Source organism: Macrotis lagotis, chromosome 6, assembly GCF_037893015.1.
Source record: "Macrotis lagotis isolate mMagLag1 chromosome 6, bilby.v1.9.chrom.fasta, whole genome shotgun sequence".
Lineage (NCBI taxonomy): Eukaryota > Metazoa > Chordata > Mammalia > Peramelemorphia > Peramelidae > Macrotis > Macrotis lagotis.
In genome coordinates, this window is record NC_133663.1 from 10,470,536 (window position 1) to 10,492,870 (window position 22,335).

Genomic DNA, 22,335 nt, shown 5'->3' on the forward strand with positions numbered 1-22,335 from the left:
GGTCTTTGTGCTGATGCTGGCAGGTGCCAAAAGCCAAGAGGTTCAGCTCCTCCTCAAGGGAGCTGACAAAGCAGCCAAGAGACCCCAGGCAAATGACTTCCAGCTGCTGGCTTTGCTTCCATTTCTTGGTAAAAATAGAAAATTACCAACTCCAGGTCTAAACTTCCACCTTAAAATCAAAAAGGGGTAAGTGAAAGAAATGCCATGGTTTTGAAGAAAGAATGAACAAAATAACCATTTGTGATCCCAGAGCCAGATGGTTCATCTTCTAAAGCTTTTAAAATTCAGGTTCATTTAGTACTGTAGCTTTTGGTCCCCCACTATCCAAGGTTGTCTTTTCTCAATTATTCTTCTTGATCTTTCTGAGAAGATAATAAATCACCTCTGGTCACAACTCAGTTTGTCTTTCTGTTTGTAGGAACTGTTATATGAGGCAGCTAAGTGGCACAGTGGATAGAGAGCTGGCCTTGGAGTCTGGAGGACCAGAGTGCAAATTCAGCCTCAGACACTTGATGCTTACTAGCAGTGTGGCCTTGGGTAAGTCACTTCACACTGACAGCCTTGAATCCAGGGTCATCTCCAGTTGTCCTGATCCATATCTGACCACTGGACCCAGATGGCTCTGGAGGACAGTGAGGCTGGGGATGTAGCACAGCCCCCCTCACTCTAATCCAAGTCAGCTGCTTGTCATGGCAACACCCCCCTGACATTGTGGCGTTCTTCAAGAATGAAGGACAAACCTCCTCACCATTGTAACGGTTAAACCAAAACTATGCTCATGTGCTAAACAGAATGTGGTAAACACTGGACATATTCAAGGGCAGCAGCTCTGCAACAGCACCTTCTGGAACAAAGGACGACACAGTCTTCCTTACCTAAGAGTAGCAAACAACTTGATTTTGACAGGCTAAACCCTAGGCCCAAATCTGTGAGTTGAAATTTAATCAGGCACTGAGCGAGATGAGCAGAACCAGAAAAACATTATACACCCTAACAGCAACATGAGGGTGATGATCAACCTTGTGGCCTTGCTCATTCCATCAGTGCAACAATCAGGGACAATTTGGGGCTCTCTGCAATGGAGAATACCATCTGTATACAGAGAAAGAATTGTGGAGTTTGAACAAAGACCAAAGACTATTACCTTTAATTTAGAAAAAAACTGATATCTTATTGTCTGATCTTGCTATCTCTTTTACTTTATTTTACTTCTTAAGGATATGATTTCTCTCTCATCAGATTCAATTTGGATCAATGTATACCATGGAAACAATGTAAAGACTGGCAAATTGCCTTCTGCAGGGGGGTGGGGGGGATGGAAGTGAGAGATTAGGGGAAAAATAAATAAAAATAAAAATCTTTATAATAAATAAAATAAAATAAAAATAAAATAAAATGAAATGAAATCTTTATAATTCAAAAAAAAGAAATTTAATCAGGAGAGGATATACTTGTGTATATATCTAGACATTTATGTGTGTATGTAGATATATAGATCTATAGATATGAGTAGAGCTGTAGAGCCATATATGTGTGTGTGTGGTATGTAGGTAATATGTGCATATATGTCCATAAACATACATAGTCCCAAATGTAGGTTCCAATAACGAACTACACAGACATGGGACAGTGATTCATATAAAAAAGCCAGGGATTTCAGGTGACCACTTTAAAATGCTAATACAATCTTGTGCTTCAGGGACAGAAGCACAAGGTCCAGATCCCAGAGTTTCAAAAAGGTCCCCTTGGAAAGCAGAGGACCAAAACACACAACTGCTCAGAGAACATCTATCAACTGAGCTGAAATGGCTGTAAGGTTATGGCAGATATGTGAATGAAAACCAGAGTGACAATGAAGATGAGAAGCCAAGAAATGGCAAAGGAGCTGAGCCCTCTTAGCTCACAGCAATCCTGAGAGCTGCCAACAGTAGCTACAGAACCATCAGAAGGAAGATGTAGACATGATTCTTTTGCACACTCAAATCAGACCTGAGGCTTACCATGCATAAACATTTACTAAATATTTGCTAACATTTATTACCAGGAACTGACTTGATCTGGGGAAACTTCTGGGAGGCAGATGCTTATTCAGATATAAACCATGAACTTGCAAATACATTTAGGGTTGCTTTTGTCTAGAACTGTTCAAAAGAAGTTAGCTGTGAGAAATGCTTAAGAAAAATTCCTATCCTGAGAAAGCAGTTGCACTAGATGACCTCTGGCACTGATTTCAATTCTTACATTTGGACCACATTTTTACAAGCTTAAAACACATGATTAACTATGAGACACATAAATAAATCAGACTTGAAGAGAACAAGTTTTTTAGTCATTCAACACCCCTCCTCCAGTGAAACCTACCTGAAACACCAGGATACCCATGTGAGAAACAGCAAGGTGAATTTTGGTCCCCTCTCGATCCGAGGCCAGGTGAAACTTGATCCCATACATCTCTAACTTCCTTGCAATTTCAAGTACCTGGAAATCTGATTCAGCAGGTGTTTGGCCCCTTTATTGGAAAAGGACGGTACAAGTTTTAGTACAACATTAAAAATAACTTATTACTAATATAGAGTTAAAAAGAGCCTTCCATAATTTATCTGGAAATACCATGGTTTTCTATTTGAGCAACTAGCTCTAGACAGATTAGATGTACTTGAACCCTTGTTGATCTAAATTACCTCCCACTCTACAGTAAATGTCATCAGTGGAGACACTAAATGTCCAGAATGTTTGTAGATGACTGATAAAATTATAAACAGGGATTTTGTGCAGAAAAGCCCACTCAGAAAAGGAGGCAGCATGCCAACAGTCGGGAAGCAAGCCTCTATCACAACTCACTCAGGATGGATGAACTACCTAGCCGACTTTCCAGGAGTGAGTGTAAAACCAACAAACACTGCCTTCTAAAAAAGCAATTAAAATTTCTCCCCACAGGGCATAGTTTTCTACCCATCAGTCCGAGGTCCCACTACAAAGCCAACTGTGAGACAAGGAATACTTTATGCTTTGGGACACTGTCTATCTGGCCTTTGGAGAGCACTACACCAAAGCAAAAAGCTCAGCTCTAAAAAGCCAGACCCAGGCTCCCGAAGGCTCTGCTGCCGTCGCTCCCCTGCTTGGCCTGCCATTCTGAGCCCTCCCTCCCTTCCCAGACTCTCCTTCGTGCCACTGCCTTCTCCCTACTGAGTATCTCCAGTCATTCCTCAGTCACTGAGTGTTCATTCAATAGCCACTCTGCCTCAGGGTCTGGGCTAAGTGCTGGGACACAAAACAAAAGCTCCCAATCTAATGGGAGACAACTGGACCTACGCTAGCCCCCCCATTCCATTCTCTAATCTTGGCCACCGTCACTCCTTCATGGCCAGTCAGAAGCCGGAGGAGTGTTGTTTGTTACATGGCCTGGTGCCGCCCAAGACAAGGCCCCACACCATCAGAGACTGGCTACAGGGTGTCGTGACTGAAAACGGAGAAAATGTTGGCAGGACCAAATGGAAAACTTCAGGAAGCATCAGAAATGAGACTCTATAAAACGAAGGGGGAATTTTCTTTCTTGTAAAAGACCATAAATACTGAGGAAGAATTAAAAATAGAAGTTGTATAGCCAGGTTTGACTATGCCTTTGTAACAGAAGCATGGGGCACTGCCCGGCTGGCACCTCAGAAGAGGGGTTCAAAACAAGAGCATACCCCCCCAAAAAAAGAACAGACCAAGAAAGGGTCAACACACAATCTGGACCCAAAAGGGGACACAAATTCCAACAGTGTTGAAATCTGTTCAAATGAATGTGGTCTTACAGTTTTTTTCATCCCCTCTTCTTCACTTATTCCAAATAAGGACAAATATTCTACTTCTGAGACCCTGACTAGAATTTCCAGTCCCACCAAATCTCTCATCACAAAGAAGAGGATGTTGGCAATCTTGTGATTTCTTTTTTTCCTAGACTCTCAGTTCCTTCTGCTCTCCTCCCACCCACCCCTTAGATGCATTCTCTTGTTTTCCCACAGCAGGTTCTTGAGGGGCCCACCCCCCAGTGGCAGGCTCAGCTTCCTTTTCATCAGCTTGCCTCACACTGGCCATCCCTGTCTAAAGTCCCAGGAGTCCCTCTCTCCTCCAGTTAGGGCGGCACCCAGTCCCAACTCCTTATTCTAGCCTCTCTTCCTGGAGATGTAAGGATGATGAAAGCAGAAGGCAAAGACAAAACAAGGTACTACTAAAGGTGGGGAGGGGAGAGAGGAGGCAACATTGCTGAGATGTGCTGAGTCACCCAAGCAAGATATTCTGGTGAGGAGAATGCCCTAATTTTCTTGCCGAGGGTCACCCCAATCCATCTCCAGATGCTTTTTGTTCATTTGTACATTTATCCTTTGCTAAATAGCTATACTCATAGATGAATCAAGGGCATAATTACATGAAAATGCTTAAGCATTTCCATTTAGCAAATCACAACTAGCCTTAGAAAGTCTGAGTGGGGGGCCTCCTGGGCATTTTCCTCATTTCTCCAGAAGCTGCAATGTGAGATGGCCTCACATCATTTCAGGGCAGGGACTGGACTACCTTATGCCTTTCTTTGTATCCCCTGGGTTAATAAATGCTGACTGCCTCGGAGTCTTTACTTTTCTTCTTTATATAATTCACTTCCTACTCTGACCCCAAGACTGAACCCTGACTTTGTGACCAAAAAAAATAAAGGACCATAACAATCTTCAACCCTAGTAATCCCCATATTCCAGTTAATTAATAAATATAACAGTAATGTTCTATCTTATTATATGATCTTGTTACCTCTTAGACTTCTTGTCTCTTCCTTAAGGATATGATTTCTCTCTCATCACACCCAATTTGGATCAAGGTACAAGATGGAAACAAAGTAAAGACTGACAGATTGCTTTCCATGGAAGGGTGGGGAGAGGGAAGTAAGATTGGGGGGAAAATTGTAAAACTCAAATAACATCTTTAATAAAAATTAATTAAAAAAACAGTAATGTTCAAAAATAAAAAATGCTTTCCTTACATGTGTTTTTGATGGTATTCTATTATCTTCTCTTGAATACGTTCTTGGTTTGGCACATATCTATTTGTTTTAAGGTATTCTCGATCTGCAGCTTCTTCATAATCCCCTATCTCCGCTGGGGTAAAATGAACAAAATGATGATTTAAGTTTTGAAATTTCCATAAAGTCAGAAAAAAGAAACAAGAGCAGATGAGATTTATGCCAAATAAAGGGCTACAAGACTTCAATGAACCACAGAGACATTTTTAAAATAAAGGGCAGCTAGGTGGCACAGTAGATAGAGCACTGGCCTTGGAGTCAGGAGTACCTGAGTTCAGATCCGACCTCAGACATTTAATAATTACCTAGCTGTGTGGCCTTGGGCAAGCCACTTAACCCCATTGCCTTGCAAAAACTACAAATAAATAAATAAATAAATAAATCAGTAAATAAATAAATTAAAATAAACCAATAAATCCAACTCTTTTCTCTAACCCAAAAGTCCAGTCAAGGCAGAATTTCTGGTTTCATTTGCCCAAGCATGGAAGAAAGGAGAAGCTAAACCAAAACTTGTCTTGGGAATGAGTTGGAAAATCCTGCCACTTGCCAGATCCTTTCTTGAGTTCTCCTCTTTGAAGCGTGACCTGATTTTTATGAGGTCACCTCAAGGAAAATGTTTTACTTTGAAAGTCCAGTTTGAACAGAACCTGGGAGCCATGGAGTTTCAGTCCCTTGTTCCTCAACAAAACCTCTCATCCCAGGCAGCCCTGTTCTACTAGCATAGTCCTCAGAGGATTCAAACCCAAAAGCAGCAGCCCAGGGGCTATACACCCAGTGGGGCCCTGCTAGCTCAGACACACACACACACGCCACTTGGTGTGTGCGTGCCACATGGTCTGGGGCCCTTCATTCACAAAAGTGGTAATGAGAGAAATACCAACACTGTAAGAGATGAGACGTGAGCAGAGCGGCGGTATTGTCACTGCAGGGCAGTCGTTCCTCTACCAAATCTCTCTTGATTTGTAAGGTAAACAAGTATCTTTAAAAAAAAAAAAGAGGATTTTCAGAGTTACTTTGAGAGACCAACTTTGAATTCCATCTGAAGGCAAGGCACCCATTGCTCCTGGGAAGTGACACAGTTAAGGAAGCGCCCTCAGTCTGGATGTGGCAGATGACCTGGAGTCAAACGGGTTATCAGAGCGCCCTCCAGAGACAATACCACTAACCAGAGCCTGCCATCAGAAAAGCACTAGAAATAAATTTGGCCAGGCTGAGGGACATCATTCAGAAGAGCCTTTGCTGGCATCCATGCCCACTCATGGCATCGTTTCTCAGAGGGCAGGTTGAGAAACTAGTATAGCCTTTCATTACCCACAGCATTGGCAATATCACCCAAAAATGGGCAGGCCAAGCCCCAGTCAGTAATTGGACTGGAGCGTTAACTTCAAGAACGTCTTAATCACCTCTGTATCTGGTGTGGCTGATAGTTGCCCCCTCCCCTAGAAAGCCCTATGGAACCAGAGAAGGGTCTAGCTCTGCATCATCTGCTGCCCCTTCCACCAAAACCTCAGCTATACATTCATCTAGGTGATAAATTCAGGGTCATAATTTTTCTTGTATTCAAATATACATTTCACATTAGAGGTTTAATTTTAAATGTTACACATTTCAATCACCTTAAAAGAAATAAGATGGTGTTTTTATATTCACCTTTTTAATTTTAATCCCTCAAAGCTTTTAAAAGATGCAATATAAATTACTGATCCTTGAAAAAGAAACCCAGGGACTAGAATATACCCCTTCTTTTCACTAACAACATATTACAATCACTTTGAAAAGGAGGATCAAGGAAGTATAAATTTTTGGTTCCCCAGGACCACAATTAGGCAATTTAAAGAATGTAGAAGGACATGAAGGTTAATTATATTTCTTAGGAAAATGTGAAGTCATTTATTAAATGGCAATGCTTTCCTAAAATAAACAGGGTCTAGCTCAGTCGGTCAACTAATATTCATGAAGCACTGTTTACAGGCCAGGTGCTGGCCTTAGCCCCAGGGACCATAAGCACAGCAAAGACAGGTCCTGCCTTCAAGGAGCTCCCTCTTCTTTCAAGTCTGAAGTCACAGGCTCATCAAGGTGGGCCTGGCAGGGGAGCTGGTATTTTTCCTATTATGCCAATTAGAGTTTTTCATACATCCTATACTGTCTTAAGGAGTCTTCAGGGAGGACAGATAACACTCAAAATACCAATGACATCAATAGCATATGGGAAGAAGGCGGCCCAAACTAGCTTTATAGGTCTGTTCTGGGATATCTAAACCTGCCTGTGCAAAACAGCAACAGCAACAACAACACCTTCAGCTCACTGAAATTCTTATTAAAATGGACTTTTCAAGGCGATTTAATACCGATTATTTTAGTCAATTCTACAAAGACCTAATCCTGCATTTTTAAATATTACATTTAATAATGAATATTAAGAAACATCTTGTTAACCAATGAAACAATGAAAGGAGCAGGGTCTTTGTAGTCAGATCTTTCCATAACTGTAAATTATATCATCTGATATAAGAAAAGGTTGATCAAGGATCCATACAGATTTTGTTTTAGTTCAGTCCTTTTGTTTCCAAGATTCGGTAGGAAACTGAGACCCAGGGAAGAGATGAGATCCCTAAGGAAGCTCGCAAGAATGTGAGGCAAGAAGAGGCCAAAACTCAGGGATTCTGATTCTCAGGCCAAGTTTCCTGTTTCCTTTTACATTTTAAGAGCCTTTTGCTGTAATATCCATCAAACATATAGGACATTCCTGGGCAGAGATTTATTATTCTTTCCTTCTTATCTTAAGTTGAATCTTACTATATTAATCTTACGATATTAGCAAAGGTATTTGAAAAGAAATTTTCGCCTAGTCCTAACATCTGCCTCCCTAAACAACTTCATTTTAATGCACCACAAACTCTTGGCTTTCTAATGAGTCCCAATGACTAAGTCTGCTCCCAGAACCCCTGAACATTTCTTTTCATATTTAAACGTGTTCAATTGTAGCCGCTTTACCTTGTGTACTCTTCTTGCAACTGTCCAGGGTCAGGTGGGAAAAATTTGACAGCTAGCCGAAGCACTGTGTTCTTGGGTCCTGGGACAAAAAATATTGCAACATTCCACAAAGTTATTTTCTAGAGACACATAATAACAAGTTTTAACAGTATTTTTGAAACAATATAAAAATGTTTTATTTTAAATCTGATAATATTAACAATTTTTCTTGTAAAGCGTTATGTGAGGCTTTTTGCTTTCTTTAGGCCTTTTTTGGGGGGGGGGGATTTCATCATGGTGAGGAAATCCTAATGCAATCAGGTAGTAAGAGTGGATACTAAGTTCTCCCGGATCTGGCCTCAGGAACTTCCTAGCTGTGTAACCCTGGGAAAGTCTCTTCACCATTTGCCTCAGTTTCTTAACTGTAAAATTAACCGAAGACAGAAATGGCAAATCACTCCAGGATCTGGGCCAAGGACATTTCCAGTAGAGTCGCAAAGAATAAGACACGACTGGACAAAACCATCACAAACATTCTCTACCGGTACAGATGAGTGAGGCACAACTCCTCAGCAAGTGAGACACAACCTTAAGAGCATTTCCCTGGATCAAAAGGAAGTGACTTTCTGGCCTTGGTCACTCAGCATCTAAGACCTGAGATGGGGCCCAGGCCAGGTCACCATCCCTGATGGATGTGCTGCTCTGGCCTGGTCTCCAAGGAGGTGGCAAAGGGACTACCATCCTCAGTATCCCAGAGCAGTTCAAGGGTTCAAGCCAGGCTGCAAATTAAGGTTTTCTGGTGCCCAAACTGGGACCATAAAGCATACTCCAGACTACCTTCAATAATCAGATCCCAGCTAGAAACACCCTACCCCTTAATTTTCATCGAGCAGATTCATTAACCATTAACAACCTCAAGTGCCCAATTTTATTTTTAAAACAAGACATTTTTCAGTGGGTTCAAGCTCCTGGTAAATGTGGTGAGAAATGACACTTCTACATAGTCATAGGCACTGAAAGATCAGTCGGGGACATTTCTGCACATTAACACCCCCTCATGTGGAAGACAAGCAAAAGACCATCTATCCACACAGGGTCCCCAAAACAGTCAAGTTGGAGAACAAAGTGCTTCCAGAAATGATTAGAAAAAGAAGCTATAAACGTTAGGAGGAAATCATTCTAATGAAGTAAAATTATATGGCATTAACTTAACACATCACAATAAAAATGCTTTTCTCTGTCCCCCTCCCCTCAGAGACAGTGTCCCGTCCCAGCATGAACAATTGGGTTTCCATGATAAGCACCTCTCTCACTGGGTACATAATGTTATTAAAATATATTACTGCATTTCAGAAGTAAAAATATTTACTAGAGAGTAACTAAAGATATCTCATTAAATGTATAATAGTAATATTTTGTTAAAGGAGTTTAGTTTCAAAGAAAAGATTTTAGTTTCTGACCTTCACAACTGAAGAGGTATAATAATTTCATCTTTATTTTTTCAGAGATCAAAATTGACTTTCTCCTCATAAGTTCTGTTCTGGAACCTCTAGCACTAACCACCCTGGCAACAGCCCCAAATAGCCACTTGCAGGGTTAAGCTGACAAGACCAATGTCTCCTGAGTGTGGGCCACTTTCTAGGGCAGCACATGGTGAATGACTGGGCAGTTCAAGCCCATGTTAATGATCTTAAAGTAAAAATGGGGTTCTGGAATGGACAATCACCTTCTAGTACCCACAAACTGCAATGCTGATAGTTATTTTAGAGGAGAGCAATTAAATATGGCCAGCAACTCTGCCAAGTGAAGCCCAAACCAGATTAAAATGTAACTGGGAAGTATTTAACCACATTAACAAAAAGACAATAGAACGTAAATAATGTTCCCATGTGGCCTTCTAGGTCAATATGCTGCTCCCGGGATCCCTACTGATCCAATTCTATTTGAGTTTGACATATCTGTTTCAGAGAAACAAAATAATTACAAGTGGAATGCTAATATTAGGCATAAAAGTGGACTCACGCAGAATACTTATAGTATATCACTATACTGATTCATTTAGACCTTTTTAATCACACACCTGAAAACACTATTTTCAAAATGGTCAGGCTACTTTGGTCCGCAGTTAAGTCACAAGTAACATAACTGCAACCTTTTATGAAAACTTATTTTATATGCTAAAATTTTGCTACAATCTTTCTAAAACTGGTCAGTTTGAAGGGACTTTCTACTTCCTCCAATCTTGTAGTCACTCAACTACTGACACACTGGATCCTCCAAAAGAATGGAAGCTCTGAAGGGCTTATTCCTGTTTTACTGATTTTTTTGGTTATTTATTGTTATTTTGTTATTTATTAAGCACCCCACATGAATGTCACAAGGAAAAGGAAGAAGAGGAAAAGGCGGCCTGGCTGGGGTGGGGGGGAGGTAAGGATGATGAGACAAGAAAGGATTTCATGCTGCCAGGAATGAGTGAGCTAGAGAATATTGGCACCTGCCTATGGAAGGGATCAGAGAGGAGAGCCTGGGAAAAGGGAGGCAAGGAGGATTTAGGAATCAATTCCCTGGGGCCAGAGATTGTGTTAAAGCCCTTCACACTGAACTTATCTGATCCTGATAAACAGTTCTGGGAGGAAGGAGCCATCTTAACACCCCCCACACACACCAAGATGAGAAAACACAGGGAAAGGGGAGAAATGACTTGCCCAGAATCCCAGAATTAGTAAGGATTTGAGTTAGGATTTGAACTGTGCCAGCCCCCACCCTCCAAGACATGCCTGAATGAGGATGGCTGTGACCCAAGTGGAAAGAACGCCTGTATGTGAGGGGCCATTAGCAGGGGGCAGAGGATAAGATATGGCAACTGTTGGATCTGCAGGTTGAGAGAGAGTAAAGGAGACAAGGATGATTCCAACTACAAATCCAAGACAATGTAAGAATGGCTGGGACCTTGCTAGAACGGAGGCAATCAGAAGAGAAGCAGACTGTTAATTAAGGTTGAAGAGAGACGGGGGGCGGGGGGGGGGGGGGCGCTAGGTGGCGTAGTGGTACCTGGGTTCAAATCCGGTCTCAGACAATAATTACCTAGCTGTGTGGCCTTGGGCAAGTCACTTAACCCCGTTTGCCTTGCAAAAAAAACCCTAAAAATAAATACACACATAAAAACAAAGAGAGACTGGCTCCATATCATCTACCTAGGAAGAGATAGACCTGGGATAGGACCTGAATCATTTTACTTCAAAATCTTGGTGGCTCTTCCTACTATACCAATCTCCAGCATCTCTGTTGGTGTTCTTATTTTCCCTCCTTGGAATGCAAGCTCCTTAAGGCCACTTGACACTTTGTCTTGCTGGCTTGTCTTTGTACCACAGTACTGAATATATGGGAAACACTTAATAAACATTTTCTATAACATCAGGAAAGGGGAAACAAAAATGAGTCCCACTGATGACCTGATAGGACTTAGAAAATCCCAATGAATCTTAACTAAGAGACTGAGGTGGGATAGCAAAGTAGCAGGACAAAAATGAAATATACAAAAATCATCCTCATTCCTATATAATTCTCAGAAAAATCAAGAAGAAACTAAGAGAATTTCTACTCAAAATAACTACAAAGTGAATAAAAGATTTTACAATGAATCTACTAAAACACAGTAAGCCATAGGTACAACTAAAAATACTCTTGACAAAAATAAAAAGAATCTAAATAAATGGAGAAATATTTACTGCTTATAGTTGGTGGATCTAGACTATAGTCTGAATCTTCTATTGTGTATTTCAATTTGAGATTATACAAAAAGGTGACTAAGTATGAATATCTTTGACCCTGGTTACAAGAGTCACATGCTCTAAGAAAATCAAAGACAGAAATAAAGGTTCCATGTACACAAGAGCATTTATAAAGTAGCACTCTTTGTGGTAGCAAAGACCTAGAAACTAAATGGCTACCCATCAACGGGGGAATAGCTGATAAAACTATATTAATATAAATATAATGGGATTAGTTTTATGCAACAAAATGACAAATATAAGGAATCTGAGAAACATGGAAGGATTTGTATGAAGTAATGAGTAAAATAAGAAAATGGTATATTCAATCACCATCAAATAATGGAAAAATCCACGAAAGTACCAAAAAAGGAATTTCCTAGATTATGACGAAGAATAGAATATACTAGAGCAGAATATACACACAACTGTAACTAGTCTTTATATTCTTGCTACTTTTTAAAAAATATAAGAAGGAAGGAATGACTGGCATGAAATACAAAAGCTATCCAAAAAAGTACTTTAAAAGAAAAATACCTCTGGCTTAATTATTCCTACTGATCAAGGAAGTTTAGATTGAAATGGGTCCCTCTATTCTTACCAAGCTTTTCAAAAACCAAATAACCTAACTGGCCAATGAGTTATTTTACATTTGTGATAATCCTTTGATTCATTTAGAGGATTCTACCACTACATCTGATTAAATGAACATTGTTTGATTCCCTACTACAATTGTAACAAGCAGAATTTCAAGGGAAAGTATCATATTTTTAGATCTTAAAGACAATAGGAAACATTCTCTCACAAACTCAATCAATCATTACAAACTTCAAAGTTATATGAGTACACACTGTTGTTATTATTCTTGCAACTAAACTATTTCAGGTTATCTTAAAATGACTGTCAAATAAGCTACAAGCAGTCATACAAAGAAGGAAAACCTACAAAAGAAAGGTCAACATAAGGACAAAAATTTCTTAATTATCCATCATCAATTCATCGATGAAAATTTAAATTTACATAGACTTTCTACCTTATTCTGTTTCTCAAACACATGAAAGGACTTGGTATGTGGTCATGATATGTAATTATACACATAGTTATATACGTAATATACATTAATAGTGGCAAAGAAAAAGTGACTAAAAGGTGAATTTGTTACAAGCCGTGTTCTAGTCCAAAAGAAACAGAAATTACTTTGATGTTAGTTGTTTTATTCAGGTTAACACTGTCCCTTCACCAGTGCTCATGATCAATGAACTATAGCAAACAATTCCAAAAGCAAATAATCATTAAAGAATAAGGATAGCTTTCCAAAGGACAAAAACGGACTTACTTCGTACTTGCTTAATGATAGGTTTCATTGGTTCAAGCCAAATCTAAAGAGGATCGAAAAAGAAAACTCATTCAATACCATACTTCCTTTATCATGTCTATTCAGTAAACATAATTAAAAATACCAATATTATTCATAATCTAGAGAATGGCAAGAATATTATCTTTCAGCTTCTTTTTTTAAAAGCCAGATTCCATTAAACAATGTAAAGACTAACAGACTGCCTTCTGTGTGTGTGGGGGGGAGTGAGATTAGGGGAAAAATTTTTTAAATTCAAAATAAATAAAATTCTTTAAAAAGTCAAGATTCAGGGGTGGCTAGGTGGCGCAGTAGATAACGCACCGGCCCTGGAGTCAGGAGTACCCTGGGTTCAAATCCGGTCTCAGACACTTAATAATTACCTAGCTGTGTGGCCTTGGGCAAGCCACTTAACCCCATTTGCCTTGCCAAAAAAAAAAAAACCTAAAAAAAGGTCAAGATTCCATTACAACGGGGGGGGGGGGGGGGGGAATTACTTTGCAATATGCTTTTTTTTGGGGGGGGGGGTTGCAATATGCTTTAAGATCTTTCTAACATGTCTGATAAGACAATATGCAGAAAATCTCTCCACCAAGCAGAGCAACCCAGAAATATCCTTGGCTGCTTCCTGCCTTGGGAGGAGAGTAGGTTCTTAAGTACTGGAGGTATTGAGCAAAGCCCAGCTGGGGAAGACGGAGGTGCATCTCACTTGTCAGGGAAAATGTAGAGAAAATACTTGTTCAGTTGCAGAGATGATCTACAAGGTTCTTCTAACTCTAAAATCTTCCCTCTAGATTATAAGAGCCTCAAGGATTTTTGTGTCCTCCAAGCTTTCTAGAATCATCCTGCACATGGCACATTCTTTTTTTTTTTGGCAAGGCAAATGGGGTTAAGTGGATTGCCCAAGGCCACACAGCTAGGCAATTATTAAGTGTCTGAGACCGGATTTGAACCCAGGTACTCCTGACTCCAAGGCCGGTGCTTTATCCACTATGCCACCTAGACGCCCCTACATGGCACATTCTGAATAAATATCTGGGGAATGAATGCATCATTCGTTCTATTCTTACCAAATCTTGATGCTTCCATTGGCAGCAGGACTGTCTGAGTGGACTACATGAAATGTAAATGTTTCTCTCCATTAGCAGGAGAAACACTAATGATGCAGACAATCTTGTCAAAACACACACACACACACACACACACACACACACACAAACACAAATATACAGGTCATAAGTGAACACTAATTAACTATCTTTTAACTATCTGAACAGAATAGTTCCCATTTTTTTTTAAGTTTTTGTTAAAAGAAAAATATTTTAAAATATATTTTCTCAAATAAATACAAGCTAATTGGTGGGAACCTTATCAATATCAAGTATGTACTATTTAATGTTATATGCATTTCAACTCTCTATAACAGTATTCTAACATTTTCCCAAAAATAAACAACCATACTCTTTACATACCCAATAAGACTGGACATTCTGGAATTCCAATCCAAAGTAATCTGATTCAATCAAATTTAAATGCTTAAACACCTCTGTCAACAGGATCTGGCCATAACATTTGGGCTAGGGGGAAAAAAAGGACACAGAAGAAAATTAATTTTAGATCCAATGCAAGAAAAGAACCATTTTAAAACTATGTAAAGACGGTTCATTCTGCTATGACACTAGTTGTGGTACTGCTCACTTCCGAGGTACTCTTATAAATCATCTTCCTGGAATCCCCAGTCTGCCTATACTGTGTTGGAGAAAGAGGCATGAAGAGGCTGCCATCTACACTGCCTAAGACACTTCCCATTCCAAAACCATCCCTCCACTGCCTTCCCCTCCTAAGAGAAAGCACAGAAAAGCAGCTGAGGTCAAGGTGGAATAGACATGTCATCCTCTGCTACCTTCCAGGGCCTCCCTCAGAGGCTGCTTCCAATTATTCCATGACATTCTAAAGTGATCCTGTCACCTTGCCCACCTACTACCCCTCTGCCCAAGGCAAGTTTACTGGCTTCCTGTTAGCCAAGTGGACACTTTTCTCTTGTCCAACAGGAGAGCTGATGCTAGTTTGTGTCCCTTGCAGACACAAACATTAGCAACCAAAATCAATCTAATGAGATCTTTGAAAAATGCCTGCTTACTGACTCGGGTCTGTGTGAATCTTCCAATAAAGTTTTGCCTATTCAATTTTGTGCATCAAAGACATGTAAAAAAGAGTTCATGTCAATTCACTAAATGAAGCCAGGTAGTGATTTTCCCAGATTATCTGTCTGAATAGAAACTGTCCTGAACCCCCTCACCTGATGATGTGGGGCATCCTTCTTCCAACCCCCCCCCCCAGCTCTCTCAGTGGAGGACCTCCCTTCATAACTTCTCTGACAAATATGAGGCTCCCTTCTCTCCCTCTTTCATGTCTCATCCATCTCCCCAACTTCCCTCATTCCAGTCTCACACAAAGATGTGGTCTTTTCTCCCTGCCAGGTCAACAGGTTTCTAGGGACTCTCTTTAATCCTATTCCTCTCTCTCTCACTTAGCTTCAATCTCTCCAATCTCTTGGCTCCTTCCTGCTGCCCATAAATACACCCATGTCTCACCCATCTTCCAAAAGCCCTTCCTTGACCCAACTACCCACTGAGTATCAGTCTATAGTTCTTCTCCACTTCTCAGCTCAATTCTTTGAGAAAGCCATCTACACGCAAAGCCTCCAGTTCCTAACCTGTCACTGGCTTCCCCTCTCACCATTCATCTGAAAGAGTGACCTCTTACTTGGCAAATCAAGGACCAGCCTTTTCTTTATCCTCCATGACCTGGCTGCAGCCTTTCACACTGGGGATCCTTCCTCTGGGTTTTCAGGCTCCTGCTCTTGCCCAATTCTCTTAACTGGGTACACTCCTTCATATTCTCCTTTGCTGGATCTTTATCAAGATCACATTCACCTACCCCCACAAGGCACTATCCTGGGCCCATTTCTCTTCTTCTTTCATACTAACAATATAGATGAATTCCAGATTGGTACATTCAGTCCCAGTCTCTCTTTGAGTTTGAATCCCTCATTGCTTTTGCAAATCTTGAATTGACTGTCCCATAGGTATCTCAAACTCAGTATGTCTAAAATACAACTTGGAAAAAAATAAAAAAAATAAAAAAAATAAAATACAACTTGGTTATGTTCTTGGACACCCCCCCCCAAAAAAAAAAAACCCTTCCTCTCTCCAGCTTCTCTGTTACTTGCTGGGGACACCACCCAGTCAGTCAACCTAAAACAAGTCAACAAGGACTCATGAAGCACAATGCGCCAAGCACTCTAGTTCAGGACTAGGAATATAAATAATAACTAAGACAGTCCTTGATCTCAAGGAGCCACATTCTACTGGGGGAAATTCCTTAACATAGGAAGCTGTGAAGGGGAGGGTGGTGAAAGAAGGTGGACAGAGTCAGAAGGAGAACCAAGGAGTGACCATGGTTGACCAGGGCCTGGGGGCAACTGGCCACTCAGAAGAAGGGGCTGCAGTCAGCTAGACCCAGCCCCAACCCACATCCAATCCGCTGTCAGATCTTGTCATTTTGATCTTCACTTCTCACTCTGTCTAATGTGTCCTCCTCTTCCTGCTGTTGACAAGGCCACTATCACTCATGCAATAGCCTGCTGTCTGGTCTCCCAGCCTCAGGTCTCTCTTCTCCACTTGACTTCAAGCATTTCCCCACACACACACACCCTACTCCCAAGGTCAAATGGGAAGCCATCTTTTGGCATCTGGAGGTCTCCACAACTTGGCATCTTTCTACTTTGCAGTGTTTTTTTGACTTAATTTCCTCCTCAAACTCTCTGATTCAGCAAAAACAGATCTCTTCGCTGTTTCTCACCCAAAAACAGTTCCATGAGGGGAGTCTAGCCATCCCTCCGGCTGGAAGATAGCTCCTGGCTTATTTCAAGACTTGGTCCAAATTCCACCAAATCGAAAAACCACTTCTGGGGGCCGTCTACCGCCAGGGAGAACCATACCCACTTTGTGTGTGCATCGGCATCTGCATGGTCTCCAAGGCAGGACCATTTTGGTGTTTGTTGTCCCCAGCGCACTGTACCATGTCTGGAACACGGTCACAACTCAGTAAATGTTTATTGACCCATAGGCACCCTGTGATGTACTAGGTGCTCGGGACACAAAGACAAAATGAAGACTGTCCTAGGCAGAAGATCTTTTTTGAGGATACTTATGTCCTTTCCTACCCATAGATTTTGCAAAGACATTATGATAATAGGGGCAGCTAGGTGGTGCAGTGGATAAAGCACCGGCCCTGGAGTCAGGAGTACCTGGGTTCAAATCCAGTCTCAGACACTTGATAATTACCTAGCTGTGTGGCCTTGGGCAAGCCACTTAACCCCATTTGCCTTGCAAAAAAAAAACAACCCCAAAATAAAATACATTATGATAATAACAGTTAAAAACAGTAACATTATGATGCTGTTTGCTATGTCCTTTAGAATGTAGTCTCATTTGATCCTGGCAACCCTAGGTGGCAGGTGCTGTTATTTCCATTTTACAGATGAGATCAAGTGACTTGCCCAGTTGTAGTTCAGTCATTTCAGTCCCATCCCCTTTGGGATTTTCTTGACAAAGATACTGGGGTGGTTTGCCTTTTCCTTCTCCAGTTCATTTTACAAATGAGGAAACTGAGGCCCTTCTGACTCCTATCCTGGTGCACCATCCACTCTGTTACCTTGTTGCCCCTTAAACTAAAATTATGACTGAGGTTTCAAGTAGCAAACTGGAAATACTTCAGCCATTTTCTATACTTAATTATTCCTTAATGTTCAAAAGGTTATCGTCCAAACTCTTTTACCTACACAATCCCTCCTCTATCTTTTACATGTGATTTAACAATTTGGGATCCAGATATCCACATAATCCTGTCAGAAAGTCTGTTTGAATCACTTTATTGACAACCCAAATTCTAAAATTTCTTGAAGCAACACAAAATCAAACAAATATATAGTTATATCACCATAATTTACTTAAGACAGTAACAGCTAGGCATCCAATTTGGAAGTGTTTTCAACTGTTAAGACTGCAAAATAAATTGTAAGCAATAACATGTAATATTACAGGTAAAGTAGGATTTTTTTTTCTTGTGGAATAATTCCACTTTTAAAGTTGAACAGTCCTTCTAAGCTGAGATATAAAAGTGTATTGTTAAAAATGTTACATTTACAAGAGTGGCATTAAATATTTTGCCTTGATGTAAATGAGTCACAAAGGATTGGTTAACAAAGTACGTCTTTATTCTTTGTCTCAAGCACTGTGGGAAAATTCTTCCTGGGACAACATGATTTAGTTCTTCAAGCTGTTTATGCCAATGGACCCCATTTCCAGTTCATTTGCCAAAACAGAGCTCCTCCATCCACCCAAATTCCTACTCCTCCTTTTTGGCAAAATTCAAACTCCCCCCCATGTGAAATGATGCTATATGCTACTTGTCCTGTTCAATTAACTCAATCACCCCATTAACAATGCAAGTTCCTATTCTGTTAAGCAACTTTTTAAAAAACGTTTTGAAGAATAGGAAGCTCAGACTCAACACGTGTTGGTTTCTTGAAAAGGTCACCAGCATTTCTGATGGCATTTCACTCTCATCTGGGCATCTTCCAAATCTTCAATTCTCAGAGTCCTATCGTGCATGTTCAATCTCAAATGTCATTCAACAAGCCCACAAAGATGGCTGGAAGATGCGCAACTATACAGCTGTGGGTGCTGTTTCAGTTGATGGAAGACAAAATACAATATGAGACCTTCCCAGACCTCAGGCACCATCTAGCTGAGGTCTGCAAAGAAGAGGGGCTGAGTAAGATGAATTTGGGACAAATCTATTTTTAGGTTACACCCATATGCTATGCCGGCATGCTATGGTCCAATGAATAGAGTGCTGGGCCCAGAGACAGAAGAATCCTCTTCCTGAATTCAAATCTAGCCCCAGACACAATGTGACTCTGGGAAAGTCACTTAACTCTGTTTGTCTCAGTGTCCTCATTTTTGAAATAAGTTAGAGAAGGAAATGGCAAATCTCCAAATCTCTGCCAAAAAAACCCCAAATGGGGTCACAAAGAGTCAGACACAGTAAAAAAACAAAACAACACATTGTCAGCATGTTTGTACTCATGGTTAAAATCTAACCATAAAAACTACCCAATGCAATGCATTCAGTAAAAGGATCTTAAGAATGAATGACAGTCAAAAAAGATAAAGAGTAACTTCCAAACCCCAAATTATATCGTAAAGAAGGAATATTTAAAACTACTTAGAAATAGAAAAGATAAATGGAAATGGGCTGTCAAGGAAGAATGAGCAATAACTGAATTCAGTAACTCAGTGTTCAATAAATCTAAAAACAAAAATTATGGAGGAAACAATTTATTTGCCAAGAATTTCTGGAAAGCAGTCTGGCAGAAATTAAGACTTAAATGAGTATTTTATAATATAAACCATAACAAATTCAAACTAGACATGTGACTTGAACATGAAAGGTCAACACTGAAAAAGTAGAAGAGAAAAAGATCACATCTACCTGTCACAGCTATGGATAAGGAGAGCACTCCAACAAAACAACAGTAGAAGCAATTATTAAAGACAAAGGTTAATTTTGATTACATAAAATCAAAAACCTTTTGCCTGAATAAAATTAATGTGACTGAGAAGTGCCATCATTTGGGAGAAAAATTTATCAAATATCTCTGATTAAAGAACTGATATCTAGGATAAGTAGCCCACAGAAACTGAGAAATCCAAAAGCCATTTGTTTTCAACAGATACAGGATCAAAAGATATAAACAAACAGTTTTCAAAATAATTACAAACTATTAGCAATCATATGAAAAAATGTTTCAAATTACTACTAAAGAAATGAAAAACACAAGATTACAAAAGATGGGAATAACTGGCTTTTGAGGGTCTGTGGAGTTCTAATTTGATCCAATCATTCCAGACCAATTTGGAATAAAGTAAATCAAGTTAAACCATCTCTAAGTATATATTCCAATGCGGTTGGTAATAGACAAAAAGAATGGCTGGGGGCGGTTAGGTGGCTCAATAGATAAAGCACTGGCCTTGGAGTCAGGAGTACCTGGGTTCAAATCTGGTCTCAGACACTTAATAATTACTTAGCTGTGTGGCCTTGGGGCAAGCCACTTAACCCCATTTGCCTTGCAAAAACCTAAAAAAAAAATGACTGGAGAATCACCAGAATATTTATAGTGACACCTTCTGTGGTAGCAAAGCTGGTCATCAACAGAAGGCTAAATAAGGAAAGACTAAACAAGGCTAAGATTAAAGACCACCAAGAAATCTTCTTATAGGAGGTAGCTAAGACTTTAGGTGAGACATGAAGGGAGCCAGGGAAGACAAGAGGCAGAGAAGAGGAAGAGAACTCGGGGGGGGGGGGGGGGGAGCCAGGGAAACTGCCAGGTGAGGAGATGGCATGACATGTGTGAGGAACACAAGGGGGTCAGTGTCATGGAATCAAATGGAAGATAAAGGGGTGGAAGGGTAAAAAAAAAAAGTAGAAAAAAGTCAAAAGTGGTCAGGTTTTTGAAGGGCTGCCCTTTCTAGGTAATAATAAAGAGCCAATGGAATTTTTGAATGGGGAGAATGGAAAGATCTGGTCAGACTTGTGCTTTTAAAGCTTAATTTGTTCACCTGAAGCCAACCATCAACTAAAAGACCATTTCAATGGTCTAAGCATGAGGTGATGAGCTGGGTACAGGCTGGGTCAGAGGAGAGAAAGGAGAGCATAAGAAACTATCAGACCACAAAGGACAAAATGAGTGGACTTGGCCACAGAATGGCAATGGAGGAAGGATGGGAGTGGAGAGGGAGAGGTACAGGAGAAGGAAGACTTGGGATGACAGCAACCTCTCCCTTGGTTTTCAGAGGGGGTTTACATCAATAGAGTAAAGTATTTTTATAAGAGTATAGTATACTATGCCCTCACACTGCTTATCTGACTCAGTGGAAGTAAGATTCAGGTTGAAAAATGTTTTAGTTTTAAGAATTTTATTTGCTGTACCATTTACAGTACTGCAAATTTCATGTGGAAGAAAAGAGAATATTGCCTGAAATCACTGTTTTTAACACAAAAGAATTCTAAGGAATCACTAGTGAGAAAACTGTTTTGCATGCTGCCAATTTTATTTTCTGTACTGTATTTTGTAGATTATTTCATGATTGCTGAGTTCAAAAAAGTACATATTAGAATTAATGGTTTTGCTATAAAGAGCTGCATGCAGCCAAGTGTATTTCAGCAATCTCTAGTCAAAAACTGCAGAAACCTAACTTCCAACCTCTCCGAGGTTCCATGCATTGACATTGTGGTTTTTTTAATTAAACAAAAAAAGGATAAAGTATAAACTTTGGGGAATGTTACCCCACATTCATTAGAGCCACCTTTCAAAATCCAGGGTTGCAGGGGTGGGTGGAATGGAGAGAACTAGAAAGGGGAATGCTTAGCCATCAGGGTCATAGGGATGCCAGGGGATGGAGATGGGGAAATGGTTGCTAAGGTTAGAAACCCGGGAGATTAAAAGAATGTGGATATTTTGAACATAAATAAAGAAGTCTGGAAGAGGGGTGGGATTTGGGGAGAAAGATAATGCATACTGTTTGGGATGTCTTAGAGTCAGAGATGTCTAAAAGAGACCTAGCTTAAAAGTTTGAAGGCAGATTTGGAGGAGCCAAGGATGGAGCACTGGACCTGGTGGCAAGACAGCCCACATTCAAATCCAGGTTCAGACAAGTTCTAGCTCGAAGTACAAGTTACTTAATCTCTATCAACCTCAGTTCCCTCATCTGTAAAATGGATCCATCTCCCAGGGTGGTTGTGAGGCTAAAAAAAGATAACTATAAAATAGTTTACAAACTTTGAAACACTATGTAAATGTTAGTTATTGTGCTGTTGTTGCTGTCACTGTCTTTAGAAAAAAATATTACAGGACTGAGATTCAGGGAACTGGAGACAGATAATCTGCATAATGGTGACCCCCATATGAGATGGAGTCACCAAAAGAATGATGTTTAAAGACCTTTCCATCCTTGGATTCAGTAGCCAAGGGAGTGAACAGCCTTCCCAAATCTCCTCAGCTTACTTCACCCAAGGACTAATCCCAACTTTTTTTAGACATCTCTGCATGGTCCAGC

At 40.3% G+C, this 22,335-nt stretch overlaps 1 protein-coding gene across 4 annotated transcripts in view; it reads right to left on the reverse strand.

The window, feature by feature from the left end:
• The window catches only part of FARP2 (FERM, ARH/RhoGEF and pleckstrin domain protein 2), an 84,876-nt gene that overhangs the window by 44,410 nt on the left and 18,131 nt on the right, over positions 1 to 22,335 (reverse strand). For all 4 annotated transcript variants that reach the window (XR_012469291.1, XM_074190687.1, XM_074190686.1 and 1 more), the window contains exons 3-8: positions 14,623 to 14,727; positions 13,133 to 13,175; positions 8,048 to 8,126; positions 5,935 to 6,032; positions 5,015 to 5,129; positions 2,362 to 2,509 (exon numbers count right to left, since the gene is read on the reverse strand). Coding sequence is in view for 3 of the 4 variants with exons in the window: in XM_074190687.1 (XP_074046788.1) it covers positions 2,362 to 2,509; positions 5,015 to 5,129; positions 5,935 to 6,032; positions 8,048 to 8,126; positions 13,133 to 13,175; positions 14,623 to 14,727 (588 nt within the window). In the remaining variant the exon portion in view is untranslated. The remainder of the gene's footprint in view (positions 1 to 2,361; positions 2,510 to 5,014; positions 5,130 to 5,934; positions 6,033 to 8,047; positions 8,127 to 13,132; positions 13,176 to 14,622; positions 14,728 to 22,335) is intronic.